We start from the raw sequence: 20,702 nt of genomic DNA on the forward strand, positions 1-20,702 counted from the left end.
ATATCTTGAGTTGTCACAGATCTTTAAATGAGCAACTTGAGGACATTAATGATGGCTGGTGAATGAATGATTGTCTAGTTTCAGGTGTACATTTGAGCTACTTTTATTTTTTAAGGATCTAATTGTGTCTTAATTCTCCCTGCAATTCTGATCAGTTATCAGAGATCATTGATATAATTAGATTTGGATGAGGATGGGGGATACCAACATTTTTATTTTTAACATGATACCATTAGTTTATGGTACTTTTTAAAAAAAAAAAAATTAATACAGACAATTTTTGGTCTTCGAAGGAAAACCGTGAATGTACAGCATCCATTAATATCTTTATTTCAATATGGATAAAAGTCATTAATATAGATGCTTGACAGATGTCCTTAGAAAATTATATCAATGAAAAAAGTAAATAAAAATAAGATGAAAATAAATCTTTTAAAAATTATAATGAAAATAGACTACAAATTAATATAAATCAATTACATTTCTTAAAGTGAAAGAAAACTGATCAAGATCCTGCATTAAACCAATAAAATATTAAAACATCACCAACACTGAGCAGCATCACCGTTATAATATCAGAATACTAAAATTATGGGACACTAAAGACATGAAAGGAATAAGCGGAGGTTGCTTTCCCCCCCCCCCCCCCTTTTTTTTTTCTTTGTCTAAAATTATCAGAAGTGAAAACAAATGGCATGTTATATATCAGCACAGTGGTACTGGGATATTTTAAAAAGTGTTTAGTATGCCGTCAGTTCTTTGGACCCTGCCAAACATGAAATAAAATGTTGCTGCATATATAACTTTATAGAGAAACATTACAGCAACTAGGAAAAAAAAAAACAAAAACAAAACATAAAATGTGGTTCATCAGCTCACTCAACAAAAGAAACAAACAAACAAAAAAACCCTCTTAATGGTCAGTCCAACCGCCACCCAACACATAATGCTCCCACCACCATGCTTAACTATAGAGGCTCACTAAACAGGAGTTCTGCATAAAAGCATCAACTTTTATCAAGGTGCTTGAACGTGTAAAGGCTTGGATGTTGGAGATGGTTATCTTTTGTCTCCTCATGCTGTCAGAGTGGCTGTAAGGATTTGCTGTCTTACTCAGTTTAGCGAAATGTCTATATTTAATCAACTCTGGTGTTTTTCTACTGTTCAACATTAACTGAAGCAGCAAAGCTCCCACAACAAAACAAGTGGAAAAAAAAAAGCTTTAGAAGTGGTTGTACAGCGTTTCTCAGATCGTGAAGTTTTACAGAGTTTCCAGGACCTCCAAGTTTGGCTCTAGCATTAACAAGCAGTTTAAATCAGGCCCTTATATAAACAGATGTGGGCCTTTCCGAACACTGTCCATTATCTTTAGGTGTCAGGAGGAGAATCAAGCAGTAGACATATCTCAAAGATCATTTAAGTATGCAGCTGCCTTTCATTTGGAACCACTAAAAGGGATCTAAATACTTTTAAACTATATACTTTGACCATCTGGTTGTTTTTCCAGATAATAAATAATGGGGTAACTTGCTTTCAGATAAAAATAGCTGATAAAAGATCTGTCATTTCTGAACATAATAATGAGTTGAATCTTGGATCTCAGGAGGAGTAAATCTGATGTGTACAGGACACACTTCTTTGTGGTGATCCAGACCTGCATCAATATGAGCATACTAAACTATCAGCTGATCCTGGTTTCCAAGAAATGCAGCACCGTGTAACACACATTTGAAGTAAGCATGTCTGAAGACGTAATCTGGTTACTAAACATCAATTTATCCCTGTTGTTGTACTAGCTGGTGTCAAGCTTGTGTTCTACAATGTCTCCTCTGTTGGTCACGTTTGATAAAATTATATCACAAGTTTTACTGTGTGTAATTTACATTATCCCCTAAAGAACACTGGTGACTGCATGAACAAAACATAAATCATTTGGTTCCATTAGTACATCACAGTGAAAAACCATACCCACATTAATTTTCCTGCTTTTTTTTTTCTTTTGGCCTAATTTTGACAAATTGCACTGTCATGACACAGACTTAGCACACCTGCATTTGGGCACTTTTTGCTGCTCTTCCTAAACGGATCCAGTAAAACTCTGTTAGATTGAATGGGAAACATTTCTCCGCTTCATCTCTGTCCCCAGATGTTCTGTTTGGCTGAAATCTGATTCACTTAAAGACAGCAAGACATTTATTAAAGACATTTTCCTTTTCAAAGATGAGTTTGACTAGATTCATTACTGCTGCTGAGACAGACCTCCTATTGCATTTTGCTATCAGAAACATGAGTGGCAAAAAAAAAAAAAAGAAAATATGAGTGGCAGCCATGATAAAAGCTGGTCAAATTAACTAAATACCATGAAGCTGCAACATTAAAAATAAAAATCTGTTATTTTCATACAATTATACTAACAGGTTCATTTGAAAAAATACACTGTCTGGCCAAAAATAAGTACATACCAGGATTTAACTAAGCTAATAGGTACAAATCTTCTATTGGATAACTACTGCATGCATGATTATCTTTCAGCTGGCGACACGGTATTTAACCCCAACTGATGACACGAGTAGCTTCACATTTCTTAAGACACATCCTGGGGTTGTGGAAAAGATGTTAGTCGGTTTATGCAGGGTCAAATCGTTGGTAGAGAAAACATCCAAGGAGATTATAGAAACTACTAAAATTTGGTTAAGAACTGTCCAGCACATTTTTAAAAACTAGAAGGATGGTGGGGAACTATCATCTCTGAAAGGATCAACGATCAGGTAAACATTTGGTGAAATCAAACTGAAGAAAAACAACAGTAGAACTCGGGTTTATTAGTCAAAGTAAGGACATTTCCACATGCACAATGTAAAGGGAACTCAAGGGATTGAGACTGAACAGCTGTGTAGCCATAAGAAAGCCACTAATCAGTGAGGATAACCGGAGAAAAAGGCTTTAATTTGCTAGGGATATAAAGATCGGACTCTATAACAATGGAAGGTCATGTGGTCTGATGAGTCCAGATTTACCCTGTTCCAGAGTGATGGGAGCATCACGGTAAGAAGAGAAGCAGATAAAGGCATGTCCTAGCGCCTACTGTACAAGCCTGTCTATGATCTAGGGGTTGCCACAGTTGGTCAGGTCTTGGTTCAGAGACGTTTGGGACGTGCTCGAGAAAGCTTTGTGTAATAGTCGGACTCTCCCACCATCAATACAAGATCTTGGTGAAAGTTTAATGCAACACTGGATGGAAATAAATCTTGTGACATTACAGAGGCTTATTGAAATAAAGCCACAGTGAATCCTGCTGTAATCAGAGCTAAAGGTAGTCCGTTTTCTTTTTACCAGGCCGTGTAAAAGTAGATAATATGTGTGTGCAGCCTCTGACAATAAGTCACTTTGTTTTTCCCTTTTCTGAAAAGCCAAACATGATTCAAAATGTTTTATTATAATATGATGCATGTAATATTGCCTGTGTGAAACAATGTGATAAGAATGTATTAGGGACAGTATGTGGTATCCTCACTGAGTGGCATTTAATGTCGCCGGCGATGGATTGGGTGTAACAGGGTTAAAGATGATGGTGGTAATTATTTGCCCCTTTTCAGAGACAGATAATACAGACAATACATGATCTCTTTAAGAAGACACCTGATGACACTTCTAGAAAAAACTTTTGCCTATTTCTGAATATGGAAATCTTCAACTTGATGACTGTTTTTCTTTTAAATATGACAACTCACTACTAACTGCAGGCTAAACTGCAGCATCTGAGGACACAACAGACTTTACTGATCAAGGATTGGCTTCCAAGATATGCATTAAATCTGGTTCTGAGTCAGAGATCTCCATTAAATTCCTTCCTTAATAAATATCAGTGAAACTTACTTTGACTCAACACTGACTTAAATACACCCTGAAATTAAAGCCACTTATTTATATCTATTTTCCTCAGAGGAATTGGGATTAAAATCTGCTGCTTGTACTTGTAATAATGCTGCATTGCTGCTCTTCCAATAGACACTTCAACTACTTCATTACTGGATCACTTCTCTCAGAAAGAACACCCCCCCCCCCCCCCACCCCAACACTCTTGCATTTTAACTAAGAAAACATACTTTTGTATATTTTCTGCTGTGAAATAGTTTTTCATAGTCATGTTTGAACTTTGCAGAAATGCAGATTTCAATTAAAATCAATCCAGCAGGTTTAGTTTTACACACTTCCAACTCATTTGTGAATTATGTTTATCCCTTGTAGTGTTTCTGCAAACATTCGACAAAGCAAACATAACCAAAGACAAGGCAGGGTATACTATTTATAATGCTACATTGCTGTACTACTAAACTAATGAAACAGTACCCCGAAATATTTTGCTATAAGAAAAAAAAATCTGCTGCTGTTTCTCTCCAAATGAATGAACAACTCTTATTTTTCTCCTTCATTTTGCAGACAATGATTTATTTGCCCACAATCATTTGTCAGAAACCTAAAAATGGTGATCTTCTTAATAGATTGTATGAAACTTGCTCCGCTACACTTGTATTAATTCATGCTTCAAAAAGCTCAGTGGTTTCAGCTACATTTTTATGACCTTTGCTTTTTTTTTTCCAATGCAATCCAGTAGTCATTGTTAAAATGTCTCACCAAACAACTTGTGACTTAATATTTCACCGTCTCCTCCATTTCACAGTTGAATTGAATGAAATCTGCAAAATTTCCATTAACCCCAAATCCAAGCAGCTCCTTTTGATTTTTTTTTTTGTCCAGAGGGTTTCTTATGACCACCAAATGAAGTGTAGAAGATCAGTGCCGTCGTGACCAGTCAGGTGATCGGCACTTCCACAGTCAAACTCAATCTCCTGGAGTTCTTCAGCAGCAGCATCTTTCAGATACAGAGACTTGATGATGGAATTGAACTCAAAAGAAGACGTCTTTGATCTAATAAAGTTTTATTTTCTTAGAAATGGCCAGTTTCCTGTTTTCTTTTTTTTCTTTCTAAGAAAGTATACCCCTTTTTGAATTCCAACTAGCATCTACATAATGGTTATTGAATACTTCACAATATATTAAGTCTAGATGTTATGGTACATGCATACAATTCAGGCTGCATGAGGAGCCACAGTCACCACGATACACAAGTGGGAGACGGGGAGGATTGCGGGGACTGCAGACCGACTCTTCTGTACCAGTTCAAAAGGAGCTTGGACGCCTCCTACTGAAACCCTCTCCACAAAACACTGACTGCATCAACTTATAAACACACACACACACACACACACACACACACGCAGCACTTGCACTGTACATGACACACATTTACACACACCTCTTTATACAAGTGTGGAGCAACTCCACCTGCCATTTAAACTAACACACTGGAGAGGGTTTATAGTGTTTAAATGAGATTCTCTTTCACAGAAAGAATTTTCACCACTGGGACGTTAAGAGTTTCTGCAGTTTGACGGGTCAGGACGAGGGGACGCTAACCAAAGAAAAATAATAATAATTATAATAATATATAATAAAATAAAAGACATTCAAATACAGCTTTTTGCTTGAAAATACAAAACTACATGAGAAAGCATTAAAATAAAATCCATTGATCAGATTAAAAAAAAAGAAAACAAAACAAAAAAAAGCCCAAGTGCTCCATAACACTCACACAATCTTGCTTCTTATCCACACACAGAATAACATCCACCCATCTGTTGCCTAGTTACAACTGCTCGGCCAGCCAATAGGAATGGCAGCTTTGAGGAAGCAGGAAGTCTTTGACAGCAGTTCTTAAGAAGGAGAAAAACAGGAAGGCCCGGAGCTGAGGATTATCCAGGGAGGAGTTCATACTCAAAGTGCCATCAACTGACCTCGTCAGGCCCTCAGCACAACCCTTCTCTTCCCATCCTCTTTGTTTACAGACTGCAGTAAGAAATGTTCCAATCTCTTGTGGCTGTTCTGTCAGTCTACCCTCAGCTCCACTGCTCCCCCTGCTGCAGCGTTTCAGGCTGGAAGTTGCTTCCTCTGCAGCCTCTTCCACATCGATCCCGTCTGAGAGCGCCGCAATCAGAGTCTCTCTGGGTCTTTATGGCTGCAAGTGGATGTGTGAATGTAACTGTGTGTGTAAGGCTGTGTGCAATGTAATGTGTCTGTATGCTTATGTGAGGGTGGTTAACTCAACCAGACACCTTCAATTATGTTGGAGCGTGTTGGACTCGATGGGCGGCGCCGAGTCATACAAAGTGTCTGTGTCATGTGTGGGCTCTCCGGCCAGCGTGCACGGGTTGGACAACGTTCCTGCTCCGCAGTCACAAAAAAACCTGGAGCAAAAATGCCAGGGATTATGAACATTTAACTTATTCACCTTCCCAGGAAACAAAAAAAACAACATTCCAAATTTGTTAAAATTAATATTGAATTAGTGATAAAAAATTATCAATACTTTGTCAATGTTTAATATGTTTGCTCAAAACACAAAGATCTAAATATAGAAAAAAAACAAAACAAAAAAAACTCACCGATCATGCCGTATAAACTCTACATCATGTCCTTGGTGGCATTTTTTGATGCAGTTAACACAGATGGCATTCCTATCTGTTGTATTACAGGTGTGACACCTGGCGAGACAAAAGGGATTTAATTTCATAACAATTCATAAAGACATTAAACATGACGGAGACAAACAGAAATTCAAAGGTCAATAAATACAAGTGGATTTTACACTTAGATAACATTGGGTAAGTTGTCAGCCAACAACACACCAATCTATATTAACACTTGCGTCTGTTTTTGTGTCTCTGAGATTACAGAGAGGAATGTTCTGGGAATTCAACGAAAACAGAGGCTATAAGATCATGGGAAAATTCACTGCAAATAGGAAATACAAATAAAAGAAATGGCCTCCATTCAAAATCGGTTTCACACAAAATTCCAGTCCAAAGCTGAGACTTGCACGCTCAAAATAAACAGGTACATGTGTCTATACATTTGACTAGTGCAGGATCTGACAGACAACTCTGAGAAGCAGCAGACAAGAACTACATGTCTCTGCAAACCTATACAACACGACGACAGCAGTGCTGGGATAATCCTCATTTAGTGCTATGCAAGTGTATAAAAGCTGACCTGTAGAAGTCGTGCATGGGGTAACTGGTGTAACTGGAGATCTTGTAGAGACACTGTCCTCTGCTCACTGCCTTCTCAATGGCATCCTGATTATTCTGAATCTTGTTATCTGAATGTGTGGAAATAGAAAGTAAAGGTGGTCATCAAGCAGAAATGTGACAACCAGCCTGGTCCAATCTTTAAATTTCACAAAGCAATAACAAACCTTTCATAGTAACGTTTACCCCAGAGGCCAGAAACAGACCTCCAAAGCGGTTGTTGAAAATCTGGTTGCCCTCCAGTGTTGCAGTGGCATGGTTAGTGATTTCAATACCTGGATAAGGAAAAGAGAAACCCGTCATAAGCCAAAACAAGAGAATTTGAGAGGAAATTTGTGATGATTCTTTCAAACCAACCTGCTGCAAAACCATCAAAAATGCGGTTCTTGCGAAGTATTGGATGACTGTTGGTGCTGATCAGCACACCAGCCTGAGCATTTCTGAAGATGTCGTTCTCTTCTAGCAAACCTATAGGGCATAAATGTTATAACTGGCTATTTGTGCACTGGAAAAACTGGGCAGAAACATTAAAAACACTATAGATACATTCACACGTGACAAGTAGCAGGCTAAATGCACTATAAAAATTTCAGGTTTGACAAACTAATTTTAAAATCAGACCTGGAGATTTTCCCTGTAGTCCAAGTAAAGGATTCATATAACATATATATGTTTTGTTTTGAACATTTGCTTAAAAATATTAAAGTTTCACTTTACTTTTTGTCTTTAAGATCCCCTTAAATAATTTAGAGTAGCACATAAAAATCTTAGCAGCCAAGATGAAAAGGTGCCTTCAGGTTACATTCGCTTGGCACAAGCTTTAATCTGTTTACAAGTGAGCCACACAATGAGATGCAGCCTTCAGTTTCTTGCTTATGAATGCTTTGAGAAGTATGTTGGAAAAATTAGGGGTTGAACTAGCAACATCCAACTGAAAAGTAACCATCTATCCTGCGCTACAAGCACCCCTGCCCTCAACTGTATCTATACTGCAGTTTTGTCCTGCAAGTTTTGGATATTTCCTGCTGAGGCACATCTGAATCAGATTAACAGGTCATGATTGGGCAGAACTTAAGCTACTGAAGAGAGCCACTGCATTGGAATGAAGTGTGTTGTAGTAAATAAAACATCTAAATCCTGCAGGACTGTGGTCCTCAAAGACTGACTTTGGACACCCCTGCAATAAAATAAGGAAATTAACTTTGCTGGATCAAATTTAATCACAAGTGACTGATTTTGCATTATAAATTTAACCCATGTACAGTTTCTGATTTGTGTTGAAAGTTTACAGTCAGATGACCACCAAGTTATTGGTGAGGGATAGGTCCATACACGAATGTGTTGCATCATTCAGTCTCTATCATCATCTTTATCACCAGTCTACAAAAGACAAGATAAAAGTGCTAACCTAAGCTAACCCAACAGTGAAGTGACTAGTGGCACGTTAGCATTCAAGTACTCAAAAAATAAACATTCAAAGTATTGTTAGTCTGTAATTGGACTGCTTTTGTTTTCGTTTTATTATATTTAATCATTTCCTTAAACTCACGTTTGTGTTGCTTGTGAGCAGATAAGACTCAAATAGCAACTTTGGACCTCTGAGGCCAGTGTCCTGCAAGTTTTAGATGTTTCCCTGATGCGATACACCTGACTCTAATTAATGTGGTCATCAAGAGGCTGATGCAGAGCTTGGTAACAAGCTGTTGGAGGTCCATTTAATTTAAATCAGGTGTGCTGCAACAGGGAAACATCTAAAACCTACATGACCCTGGCCTAAAAGGTCTGGAGCTGGTGATCCCTGATCTATAGTAATCCTCAAGTGCTTTGGGGGAAATTTTTAAGTGCTTTGTGAAACTGGTCCCAATTTGTTTGATCATTATTCTAACTGAAGATATAAAATCACTACATGTACCTCTGCCTCCGTTGAAGATGCAGATGCCTCCATCTCTGCCATCATGGATCTTATTTCTCCTCAGTGTGGGATTGCTGTCCGTTTTGATCCACACTCCAGCCATGGCATTGTCAAAGATCTCATTATCCTCGATGAAGCCCAGACCTGTTAAACAAAACAGTAAGATAAAAAAAACAAACATGTACAATAACACATATAGGAGAATAATGGAGTTACCGATACATACCTGAGTTGTACACTAAAATCCCTCCATTCTGACCACCCCAGATTTTGTTGCGTCTTATCTTTGGGTTGCTCCCAGTTCTGTAAAAGATCCAAATTATTCTTCACTAAGTTTGAAAAGAAAACATGAATCTGTACATGTAAAAAAAGTTTCCACATATACAGACATTAATATATTGACATATGTACTGCAGCAGATAAAAAAATAAGTTGCTTTAATTAATATTTTGCTGAAAGGGCAATCATTACCTTATCTGTACACCCGAGTACATGTGGTTGTAGATGTCATTGTCTTCCAACACACCGTGCCCGTTGTCATAGAAATACACACCGACCTGAAGGGAGAAAAGGACAAATGAGCAAGAAACTAAAAAAAGATATGATTTTAAATCACAAGAACTTTGTAACAATATAATTTTACTGGGAAACAACCATGTCTCAGCATATTTATGCAAATGGAATAAACCAGATGCAGAGTATAATGTTCCAGTCTAATGTAGTGCTTTATCTCTTTTCTTTATCATCACAAACTGAACCTTTCTCTTTGGCAGCTGCCTGTAAAAATGGCAAAGTGCTCTTTTCTCTGCAGAAAAACTGCTGCACAATTTGTTTAGCAACTTTTCATATGCTTTTAACAACTTCTTCAGAGAAAGGCAAAGAAAAATAAAACCTTATGACATTTTTAGCTACTTTTTGTGGAGGCATTTGTCCAGTGCTGGTCATCTCACTGCAGGCACAATACACTTACGGTAGAGGTCAAAATATGGGCTCAGTCCAATTCAGGGGCGAAGAATTTCAAAGCAGCTTGGCAACATTATGTTTGATTAATATTTTAAAGAACAGGAAGCCTAGTTGCATGAATTGAATTGTGCTTAATTATTTTTTTTTTTTTGTAAAGCACTTTGAATTGACTTTGGTATGAAAAGGGCTTTATAAATAAAGTTTGATTGGATTTTGATTTAATGTGTAAAACACACTCTCAAAAGAAAAATGTGTAGATTTCTAAGCATTACTGCATGGTGGCCTCTAAATGTGTCCTGCTGCTGTATGTGACCAAAATAATTGCCCATCTAAACCAAAAAACAAGGACGGTGCTTTTTTTTTTTTTTTTTTTAATGCTACCTGAGGAAAAGCACAAATGCATATCCAACAAGGTTGACACAGCTGCGTACAGGATATACTGTGAAGCCTTTGTGTGACAATGTATAGCAACGTGGACGTTCTAGCAGCAACAAAATAGGAGTGACCATGTGGAAAGCCTTGAAACAGCGTTTGCTTAAGCTACAATAAAATTTGAGGATTGAGCCGTTTTAGATGGTAAAAAATTCCTCCGGAGCCACATTTTATTAGCTGTTAGCTAAACTCCCCCAGCAGAACTCCTCTCTTTCTCAGTGTTTGAGGTTATTTTAAATTTAACAGATTAAATGATAAGTCATTTTTGAACATAACTATTTTACCTGTTTGCCACTGTGGATGCGGTTCTTGCGGAGAACAGGAGTGCTGCCTGTGGTCACCCAGACTCCGGCCAACGTGTTGCTGTAAACCTCATTTTCCTCGATCACACCCTGGCCTTTCTCATGCTGAAACACAAAGCAGGACCAGTTGTCAAAAACCTCCAAAGTTAAGAGTTTAAGCTTCATTCGACACAGAGACGTTATCTGCATATAATACTGCCTCTCTGCTGCTACTTAAAGTGTGTATTTACCACATAGATGCCCCCATGCTGTCCATCATGGATTTTGTTGTGTCGCACAATGGGGCAGCTGTTGGTTCGGATTTGGATTCCAGCCAAGGCGTTACCATAGATGTCGTTACTCTCTATCAAACCTCGCCCGTCTCCAAATATATAGACCCCTCCTTGGTTACCGTTGAAAATAGCGTTTCCGCTGAATTGAAAAGGAAAAAACTTGGTTAACTGCCTTGAGATTAACTTCAAAATAACTACAGATACTGTGAAGCCTGTGTTCTTACCGTATTGTTGGGTCACTGTTGGACGTGATCCACACACCGGCAAAGTTATTGGCATAGATTTTGTTCTCTATAAACTGGCCCCGCCCTTTCTCGTGGACGTAGATGCCTCCCGTTTGGCCGTGGTGGATCTCACAGCGCACAACTGTGGGGTTTGCATATGCCTTTACCTCAAAGCCTGCTATGCGATTTCTGTGGATATTACAGTTCTCAAAGTAACCCTGAAACACACAAAAGACAAATTAAGTGGTCTGTGATGCTTCTTCTAATAAAAGACAAGGCATAGCTGACAACATTTACCATGCCGTGATCAAATGTGAACACGCCGACATCTCGTCCGTGGTGAATGTGGTTACGTCTAATGATGGGATTACCATGGTTTTTTACCCAAATTCCTGCTAGCGCATTGTTGCTGATTTCATTGTCTTCATAAATGCCCTGAAACAAAGCACAGCAGTCAAAAGTATGTGTGAATACATGTATGCGCATTTGTTGATATATAGAAAAGACAACAATAATCTTTACCTGCGCATGGTCTGTAATGTACAGCCCTACGTTCTCACAGTCACTGATGTTGCAGTGTTTGATGGTTGGACAGGCCCCCTGTCCACTGACACACACAGCTGAACCCACTTAACACACAAAAAGAGGAGGGGTAACAAAACAGAGATGCAACATTAATTTGGAGAATACTAAAAAACAAAGACAGGCATGCATACTGTCACATTTGTGATGCTTAAACTGTCATCTGACTATAAATAATCTAAGAACTAGTTACTTAGACAACAAATGCAATTTAACTAAATAATACATTAACGGTTGCATTTTTGAAGTCTTCATTCTAAAAACTGGAAGATAAATTTTCAATTTTGAATATAGTAACTTTTGCAGCTGCTTAAAGACTTCAATCATAGTGAGAAAGAATTATGGAACTGTTCACAATATTTCCAGGGTGTGTTGACTGAACATTTTTTTTCCCATTTCACAGCATGTCTGATGGGTTAAGGACTCAACTCGACGTTCCAAAACATGGATTTTCAGTCAGTGTCGTCTTGCATCAGTGTTCTTCTATTAGAGGGAACAGAGAGCTTACAGTCTCCTGCAGGAACGCTGCCATTTTGTTTTAATTTTTTTTAAATCCCTCACCTCTATCAGGATTGCAAATTTTGTTCTTTCAGTAGTAACATTAACAGTCCTGACAGTTGGCAACACTACAAATATGACAATCAACATTATACGCTTCCACCTGGGAAAGGATAAATGACACCTGGGTTGTAGGTGCTGCAAACCAGAGGAACACCAAGCAAGTGATGTCAAATCTGCAATCTAACAAAAAAAAAAGTGGCAAACCGCTTTACAAACTACTGCAACGTGAATTGCCAAGGATTTGCATTTATTTTTTATTTTACACATTATTGAGCACCTTAGAGGTGAGAGGCATTGGCCACAGTTACACAATGTTTTTTTTTATTTGGAATTATTCAGAACTAAATAATCTGTAATTAAAATATTATCATTCGTGTTCACATGGAAATGGTAATTCTACTTAACATTAGCATACTACTTCACCTTGGTCAGCTGAGGAGGAGAAGGAGATAAGAGTACTGTACTGTCACCGTGACAGGACAAGGGAATGAGCATGTGCAGAACGACTGGAAATGTATGCATGATTGAGGATTTTTTTTTTTTTTTAATTCAGAATAAACCAAGCACTTCAGATTTAAAATTCATTTGGAAAGGTCATTTTCATTCGGAATTAGGTGTTTACAAGCCCATTTTAAATCTTTTTAAAGAGGATTTAATTTTTATTTTGAATTAAAGGAGAATTAAAACTCATGTAAACATGGCCAATGTCCATCTCAAAGACATTTTATTATCAGTGACTGGTCACATAATTTCTATTTGTTTAATTAAAAAAAGACACTGAAGTAACTTAACAATTATTTAAAAAAAAAAAAAAAAAAAAAAAAAAAAAAGATATGTCTCTTTGAAAGTAACATGCAGTCACATAGTGATTATATTTCCCCTAAAATGAAGTACCGTTTAAAAGAAGAAAAAAGGGTGCACTAAGATGCATCAATAATAGTTTTATATAGGAAACAGAAACCCCTTAATCATAATGGAATTGCAGGGTTCTTATAGATCCCCACCCACTAATTCTTCTACAATGCATGATACAATCAAGAGTAGTCTGGAAGCTTATATAAACTGGTAATTAGCACCTGGTCAAATGCAAATTGATCATTGTAGTGCATGTAGAGCAACCTGAAAAATTGAGCAAAAACGTATACATAAATAATAATCTGGGCATCTCAAAGAACAAAATAGACCAGGGTCATCCTGTGACAGTCTAGTACTGCTAATGACCAGTAAGGGAATAAGGGACAACAGCAACATATAAATATCTAAGCTCACAGATTTTAAATGCCTTGTGACATTTCATGGTATGTGTCCTTAATCAGACAATAAGTACAAGCAGGTCTTGTCACAAACACTGAAAGAAACTAAGTACTAATACATTAGAAATGCAACAATTGGGACATATTTTTTAAGATTTTCCAAGACTGCAAGTTTTCTCATAAAGCGATCACCGTGTCAACAAAATCAAAGATTTAGCCTCTCACTCTGGGACAGAGTGAAAACACTCATCAATTTCAGCTCTCAACTAAAAAGAACACAAAAAACACAAAGAGCTGTATGATGCCATATAAAAATACTGCAGCAGACCTCCAGAAAATACTACTTTTGCAAGGTTGATGCTTCAACCAACAAGAAGCACATTCATTTTCTCTCTTTCTGCAACAAGAGCAGAACATTGTTACCTGTGCATGTGGAGCGGATGATACAGTGGTCAATGTTAGGGCTGCAGTTGACCGTGATCTCCAGACAGTGGTGGGCGTTATGGTGCTGCGCTGACTTATCATCTGGATTAAACTGAGGAGAGAAGAGCCGCTGAGGTCAGATGGAGGATATAATTACTTACAACCGTCTGTCAAACCACCACTTCCACACCGGACTGTTGTCTCTAAAAAAAAAAAAAGGTATTAATGCCACAAATACCTCAAGCTTATAACAGAATATAACGAGGAAGTGGAATAATGACGCTTTATACCACAAGATGAAAGCCATCCAAGTGAAAACACATGAACATCCTTTAGATTCAAAGGGAGGAAGCAAAACTATAATATATATATATATATATATATATATATATATATATATATATATATATATATATATATATATATATATATATATATATATATATATATATATATATATATACACACACACACACACACACTTTTTGATCTTTTGACATCAGCAGTATAGATTTAGTTGTAAAACAAAATATTTCTAAGCAAAAAAAAAGAAAGCAAAGCCAAAAACACCAAATCAATAAATCATTATTATTTGTACTGTTTGTTGTCAAATAAATCTTCATGATTTTAACACTATTCATGGGGTATCCTTTAAATCTTGAAAATGTTCAAGATTACACCATCTGGTTTACTATCACACCATCAAGATGTGAAGTAGACATTTACCTTGATGGTCATATAGCCCACATACGCATCTTCTGAGCCCTCCATGAAAACAAATGTTGAGTCTCTAGTATTTTCAATCACCACCTTGTCTGCTACTTTTCCAGGAGCTGAGAGAGAGAGAGAGAGAAAAAAAAGGGACCACTCGTTTCATAGGGACAAACACACAGCTGATAGTGTATCTCATTTTTAGGCGAAATGCAGATTGCACGCAGCAGAAGCATCACATCTTCAGCACCTCTTAGTGAAGACAACATACTTACCTGCACCAATCATAGTGATGGGAGACTCTATATAAATCCACTCATCTGTATAGATGCCAGAATGAACAAAGATGAGACCATCAAAGTGGGCCTCTTGTACCCCACCCAGGGCATCCTCAATGGTATCGTAATACTGTGGTGGGAAAAAAACAGCACAAACACTTTCAGGCAGAACATATATAAACTAAAATTTAGAGGACAATTTAGTCCTTAATTTTTAAAGTAAATACCTAAAAAAGTTGTGGAATGCCAAACCTAGAAGACTGAATGCTTTTCTCTTCAGCTGCAGGGTTTAACTTACCAGCATATTCTCCCTTCCTTTGTATCTGCCAGGGTTACTGTAGAAATGCTCAGCAAAGCCTGGCTTTACATGTGCACCTTTATACTACAACACAGAAAAAAACAAGATCAGTGCATGTTGGCTTACACTGCTTTCATTATGCAGACTACTCATTACAGCAGAGCAAAAAAGTTTAACTTTTAAAGTTGAATATTAAAGTAAAGCTTTTCTAAAAAAGGTCATTACAGGTTATATCTGCTCCCCACGAAGGTGACATAGTCAAAGTACACCACATTTTACAGTTAAGACTCCATCATTCACAAGCAAAGGTTGAGCATCTAACAAAACATAGCTGAAACCCAAACTGAACCACAATAGAAGATATGGCCAGAAAACACAATTAACAACAATAATAGGTTCAGCAATAGATATAACTACATAAAGAACTCTAAACTGCCCCAACATAAACATAAGTAGCCGATATCAAGAAGCAAGATGCCTTCAAAAACTAAATTACTTAATGACAAACTTACATGTTTCGTCTCCATTTTTTTCTGATTTACTAATTATTAAAGCAAAAATGCTAAACTACAATCAAACATGCACGCCATCTCTGCAAACACCAAATATAAAAGTTTACAGTTAACAGTTTCAGGTCCATATAATAACACATTACAAACATTAAACTAGTAGGACTACATATGACACTTCACTTCTTGATATAATTGAGTGAACAAATACTGGGGAATAATGTCTTTTACAGAGTGCTCACATTGGCTTAAAAAAATAAAAATAAACACAATCAAATAATAAAAAATAAGGCGCTTAGACTCAATTTCATTTGACATGAAAAGAAAAACTAATGCTCAAAATAGATTCAAGAGTACCAGGTCATTATATATGTATATGTGACAAAAAACAATTTAGTACAAAAAAAAAAAAAAAAAAAAAAAAAAAAAGGTGTTAATGTTTTTTGGTATAAACTACAACACTTGATAAACTAATATCCAAACATTTATTTACTTTACAACATGTTCAATGCGAGGCCAAATTATTTTAGCTTTCCATGTACTCGTTTACCACCCCATATTGTTAGATATTAATAAATTGCTTAGCTGCATGAGTTTTACTGGTACGTTATACATAGCTTCGCAAAACAGTAATATCATTACATGTAAAATATGTAAATAAATAAAAATACAAAAACAAATAAATGATTAATATAAAATGGAGATTAACTTACCAGCTGCTGAAAGCTTTCCTTCCAAGGATTTGGGTGTTCATGCTCCTCAGGGCTGACCTGGTAGAACCTGCCTGGCTCAGGATGCATCATGGGACGTGTATACTCAAACACCTCCATGTATAGCCGTTTCCTAGAATACCATGAGATGGATATAAAATCAATTTTAGCTGTCTGTCTTCTAATGACCTTAACATGCTAAAGAAAATCAAAGCTGAATTCATGTTTTTAGCATCACCCACCACAGGATGGGATCGTTTGCTAGCTGGCTGAATCTCTTGCAGACACAAGCTGCCTGGCAAAGGTCTTGCTCCAATAAGTAAGAGAAAATCTTCAAAACAACCTCATCTGGAAGCTTCTGCTGCAAATATTGTTCTGCTGGAGCTGCTAAAAACACACAATATACAGAATGTCAGTGGGAAGAAAATCATATCCCTTTAAGCTCAATGAGTGTTGCTTTTTTTTAATGCATGGGGAAAAAAAAGAAATCCATAAAATATTCTACCATAAAAAAATAACTCAAACAGCAAACACTCTCCTTATCCAGCTGCAGAATAATAACACACACCTGGCAGGTCGTGGCTCTTACCGGACACTCGTGCCCGCTTGGCTCGATGGCCAAAGGCCTCTGTTGATGAAGTGGAAGCTCCCTGAAACAGAGGGCAAGCAGGATATAAATGTCAAGCCAAGATCCAAGCACTAAGTAATTAACAGGGAAGCTCAATGATCTGTCACAATCTTATTGTGGTTTTAGAAGACAAACCAAATCAGCAATTCTTTTTTAATCCTACACATTTGCAATCTCCAGCCTGTAGTGTAGACACACAAACTGCAGTCAATGTCCCATAAATGCAAGCCTGAGCTACAGTCTAACCTCCATTGGGCCCTTGCTGGGGCAGGCAGAGGCGGTGGCAGAGGCAGCTGCGGTTCTCTTGGGAAGCAGGGTCTTGCGTCGGAGAAGATAGGGACTGTTCTGAGCACCTGGACCGGACTCTTCAATAGCCATTTCTGCTGCAGCTGCGGCAGGAGCCTCCTCATCTATATAGAAAAGCAAGTGTTTTGTTATCAATAACCCAGTCTATAGAGACTATTACATGATCGAAGCTGCAAAACACAACAGGATCATATAATTAGAAAAAAAGAAAAACAAACAAAACAAAAAAACAATAACAAAAAACATCTCATAATTTAGCATTTATCTAATAAGTCAAAATATCTATATTTTAGGCCCATTTTGCACAGCACAAACGTGCAGGAAATGCAGTATACATTGCTGACAGGGGTTTCTACATTAAGCTCGCATGCAATGTGACAACTGCGCAGACCAGTCAGGGTTATAGTTGGTAAGGCAGACAAAGGTTGGTGATTGATAAAGGCAGATGCGCTCTCTGCAGTAAAGATGCTTTTTTTTGTTTCAATTTTGGTAGCTCCTAACAAATACCAGTCATTATGCATTTGCCTCTTAGCCGGCCAGAACCGCACTCATCTTTTGTGCCGCTGTCAAATATGGGGCCGCAAATGAAGTCGATTAGACGTGCGGCTAATGGCTAAAAACTGAACTGCGTAGCTGGTAAATCCGCGGTGTAAACAAATCAAGCCACGGGTAGCAAGCGCCGGCAGTGAAGACGGGCATGTTTTCTTAATCTGATAACAAAAAATGGTTTCACACAACAGACCAAAAGCACATAAAATTATCCCAGTAAATTCCTCCAAATCACAGTATCATCTATCACAGCTGATCTCCGTGGCCTCTTGAAGCCGAAGAAGCTAGCTAGCATTGCCCCCAATCGCTGCTAATGTTTTTGTTAACGTTACACCCCAAAAATGGCAGTCCTCAGATTTACACCCTCAGAAACGGTTGTGACAGCTGGGAATGCAGCGGCCGAGCAAACACTAAGCTTGTGATTAGTGCGTGTGAAATCGATCCTTTTGCCTCCAGCTGAGGAATACGAGCCACAAATGATGACCGTGTAGCTACATACGCATTACGTTAAGCGAAGACAACCCCCCAACCTCCTCCTAACCTGGTAAGCTAGCTAGCCCCGATCACTCAAGCCAAACAAAGCGCGGCCTGGCCTGAGCCACAGAGCAAGAAGCCTCGGGTTTTCCTGCTAAACCAGACGTGTCTAGCACAGCCGAACAAGCCAATGGGAAAAATAATGGCTACGTAAAGACTGTTACGGCATGACACAGCTTAGTCTGAAACCATTAGCTGACCATGGCCTAGCTTACCTCTGTCCCCGTTGTTCCGTTCGGGTTGTACCGGGCGCGGCCTCGACACTCGCCTGGGTCTCCTGTTGGTGGCTCTGACGGAGTTCATCTGGGGAGTTGGTTGTCGAAAAATAGACCGCTATCCTCGACTGCCCGCTGCTAAATTTAGCCCTCGACCCAAACTGCCACCCAGACAATCTTTTTCTTAGATAACTCTAAACAATTGCAAACAAAAACCTAATGGTATTTGAAGTGTAATTGCGTTCTTCTTTTTCTCCGTGGTGTCACAGCTCCCCCCAGTTTCAATGCTCGGTGCCAGCTCCGTCTCTGTCTGTAGCAGGAGGAGCCATTAACCCACACGGGAAACAATCGCGAGAAAAAAAGAACAGAATGTCGGCTCGACCAATCAAATCTGATGTAGTATATTTTTCGCTTACAGCGACCAATCAAAAGGCTGATATTAAACTACTTAACAAAACTATATGTTAGGGTTGGGAATCGCTCAAACGGCGATTTGATCAACGCACGTACTAAACACGTCAAAGGTCTCTCCGGTCATCAGTTTGTACATTTTGCAACCCTTACCTAATGAGGAATTATTTAAAATGTCCCATTTCTTTGTGAAAGTATGATTGCATTGGAGAAATGTTGTTATTCATATGCAAAAAACGGAATTACCCCAAAAGAGAGTGCCAAAAATAATTTATGGCTTTATTTTAATTTGAAGCCTCTTCTTTTATTTGATTAAATGTGCATTACCTTATAGTAATTTAAGGTAATAGAAAGTGGGGGTTTGTTGATATTATTATTACATTATTTGTCTCCAAATGTCATCAGTTTGTTAATAACAAAAATTGTTACTAAAAATTTATAAATTATTTGGCCATTTAAAAACTAAACAACAATAACAACAGAAAACTTAAAGACAAACAAAAGACTTAAAAGATTTTTTGTGGAACATTTGGTAATGGTGTTGTTTTATATTAAGTAGCCACCAGAGGACACTATTTAGCTGCAAATGATCAGGCTATGAACCGAAACTCTTCAAGACCGAACAGTCTTTTCTTCTGGATGTTTCTTTCTTTCTTTCTTTCTTTCTTTCTTTCTTTCTTTCTTTCTTTCTTTCTTTCTTTCTGTCTTTCTTTCTTTCTTTCTTTCTTTCTTTCTTTCTTTCTTTCTTTCTTTCTTTCTTTCTTTCTTCTGTAGATTAACAAAACAGTTATTTCATTACTCAGTGTATCCAAGAAATATCCTGAATCTGCTAATGAAAAGTTAATTATTTCATTAGTATGTTTTGATAAAATTCTATTAACAGAAGTGCAGTTTTATCAGTTTTTGACATGATATGTTTATTATTTTTCCTAGCAAATTTATGGTGCCTGTAGACCATGACAGACACAGCAATGAATCCTGAGTCATTAGCATCACCTGATGGTTAAAGTGTAAAAACGCACCCACATATTTAGCATGTAGGAGGCAGTGCATCCATATCAATGAGAGGCTCAGATTCCTCCTTGCAGCTGCAGCCTTGAAACTCGGGGTTTCTGCTGAGTGTGTTTGCATCTTATCTTGCTGTTGTATCCATCCTCCTGTAATAAGTTGAATGAGCAGCTGTGTAGTCTGTGCTCCTACACCCACCCACCCACCTTGGTAAACAGAATGGAGGTTGGTAGGCTCACATTGTCCTTGAAAGCTTTGGATGATCCGAAGGACAGCACTGCTAGATAAAAACATCCATTGCACATGCATATGTTTGAAAAAGATTTTTTTTCTAATAAATACCCACAAGCAGAAAGGTTAATAAACAACTTTATAAATGATATGAAAAAACAACCAATAACATGTTTTTTACAAAGCAAGCAAGCATAATTATATTTCAAAGATGATTACAGAGACTTCATTCAGGAAAACAG

General features: G+C 37.7%; 1 protein-coding gene across 4 annotated transcripts; it reads right to left on the reverse strand.

Moving 5' to 3' along the window:
• Nucleotides 1–4,923: 4,923 nt before the first annotated feature.
• fbxo11b (F-box protein 11b) lies at nt 4,924–19,141 on the reverse strand. Of its 4 annotated transcripts, none has more exons than XM_041974721.1 (22): nt 18,811–19,141; nt 17,453–17,616; nt 17,168–17,228; nt 16,821–16,962; nt 16,582–16,711; nt 15,360–15,443; nt 15,059–15,191; nt 14,799–14,905; nt 14,073–14,184; nt 11,776–11,882; nt 11,551–11,688; nt 11,254–11,471; nt 10,988–11,168; nt 10,740–10,862; nt 9,532–9,617; nt 9,287–9,363; nt 9,061–9,204; nt 7,506–7,616; nt 7,316–7,423; nt 7,111–7,219; nt 6,504–6,602; nt 4,924–6,305 (listed from the first exon to the last, which is right to left on the reverse strand). In XM_041974721.1, the coding sequence occupies exons 1-22, from the start codon at nt 18,896–18,898 to the stop codon at nt 6,176–6,178; spliced, it is 2,652 nt and encodes an 883-aa protein (XP_041830655.1). In that variant the 5' UTR covers nt 18,899–19,141; the 3' UTR covers nt 4,924–6,175. The 4 variants fall into 4 exon arrangements, with proteins under 4 accessions (XP_041830655.1, XP_041830654.1, XP_041830653.1 ...); XM_041974720.1 differs by having other exon boundaries at nt 16,821–16,965; XM_041974719.1 differs by having other exon boundaries at nt 17,147–17,228.
• Nucleotides 19,142–20,702: the final 1,561 nt, after the last annotated feature.

The sequence above is a fragment of the Melanotaenia boesemani genome, chromosome 21, assembly GCF_017639745.1.
Source record: "Melanotaenia boesemani isolate fMelBoe1 chromosome 21, fMelBoe1.pri, whole genome shotgun sequence".
In the NCBI taxonomy this organism is placed as follows: Eukaryota; Metazoa; Chordata; class Actinopteri; order Atheriniformes; family Melanotaeniidae; genus Melanotaenia; species Melanotaenia boesemani.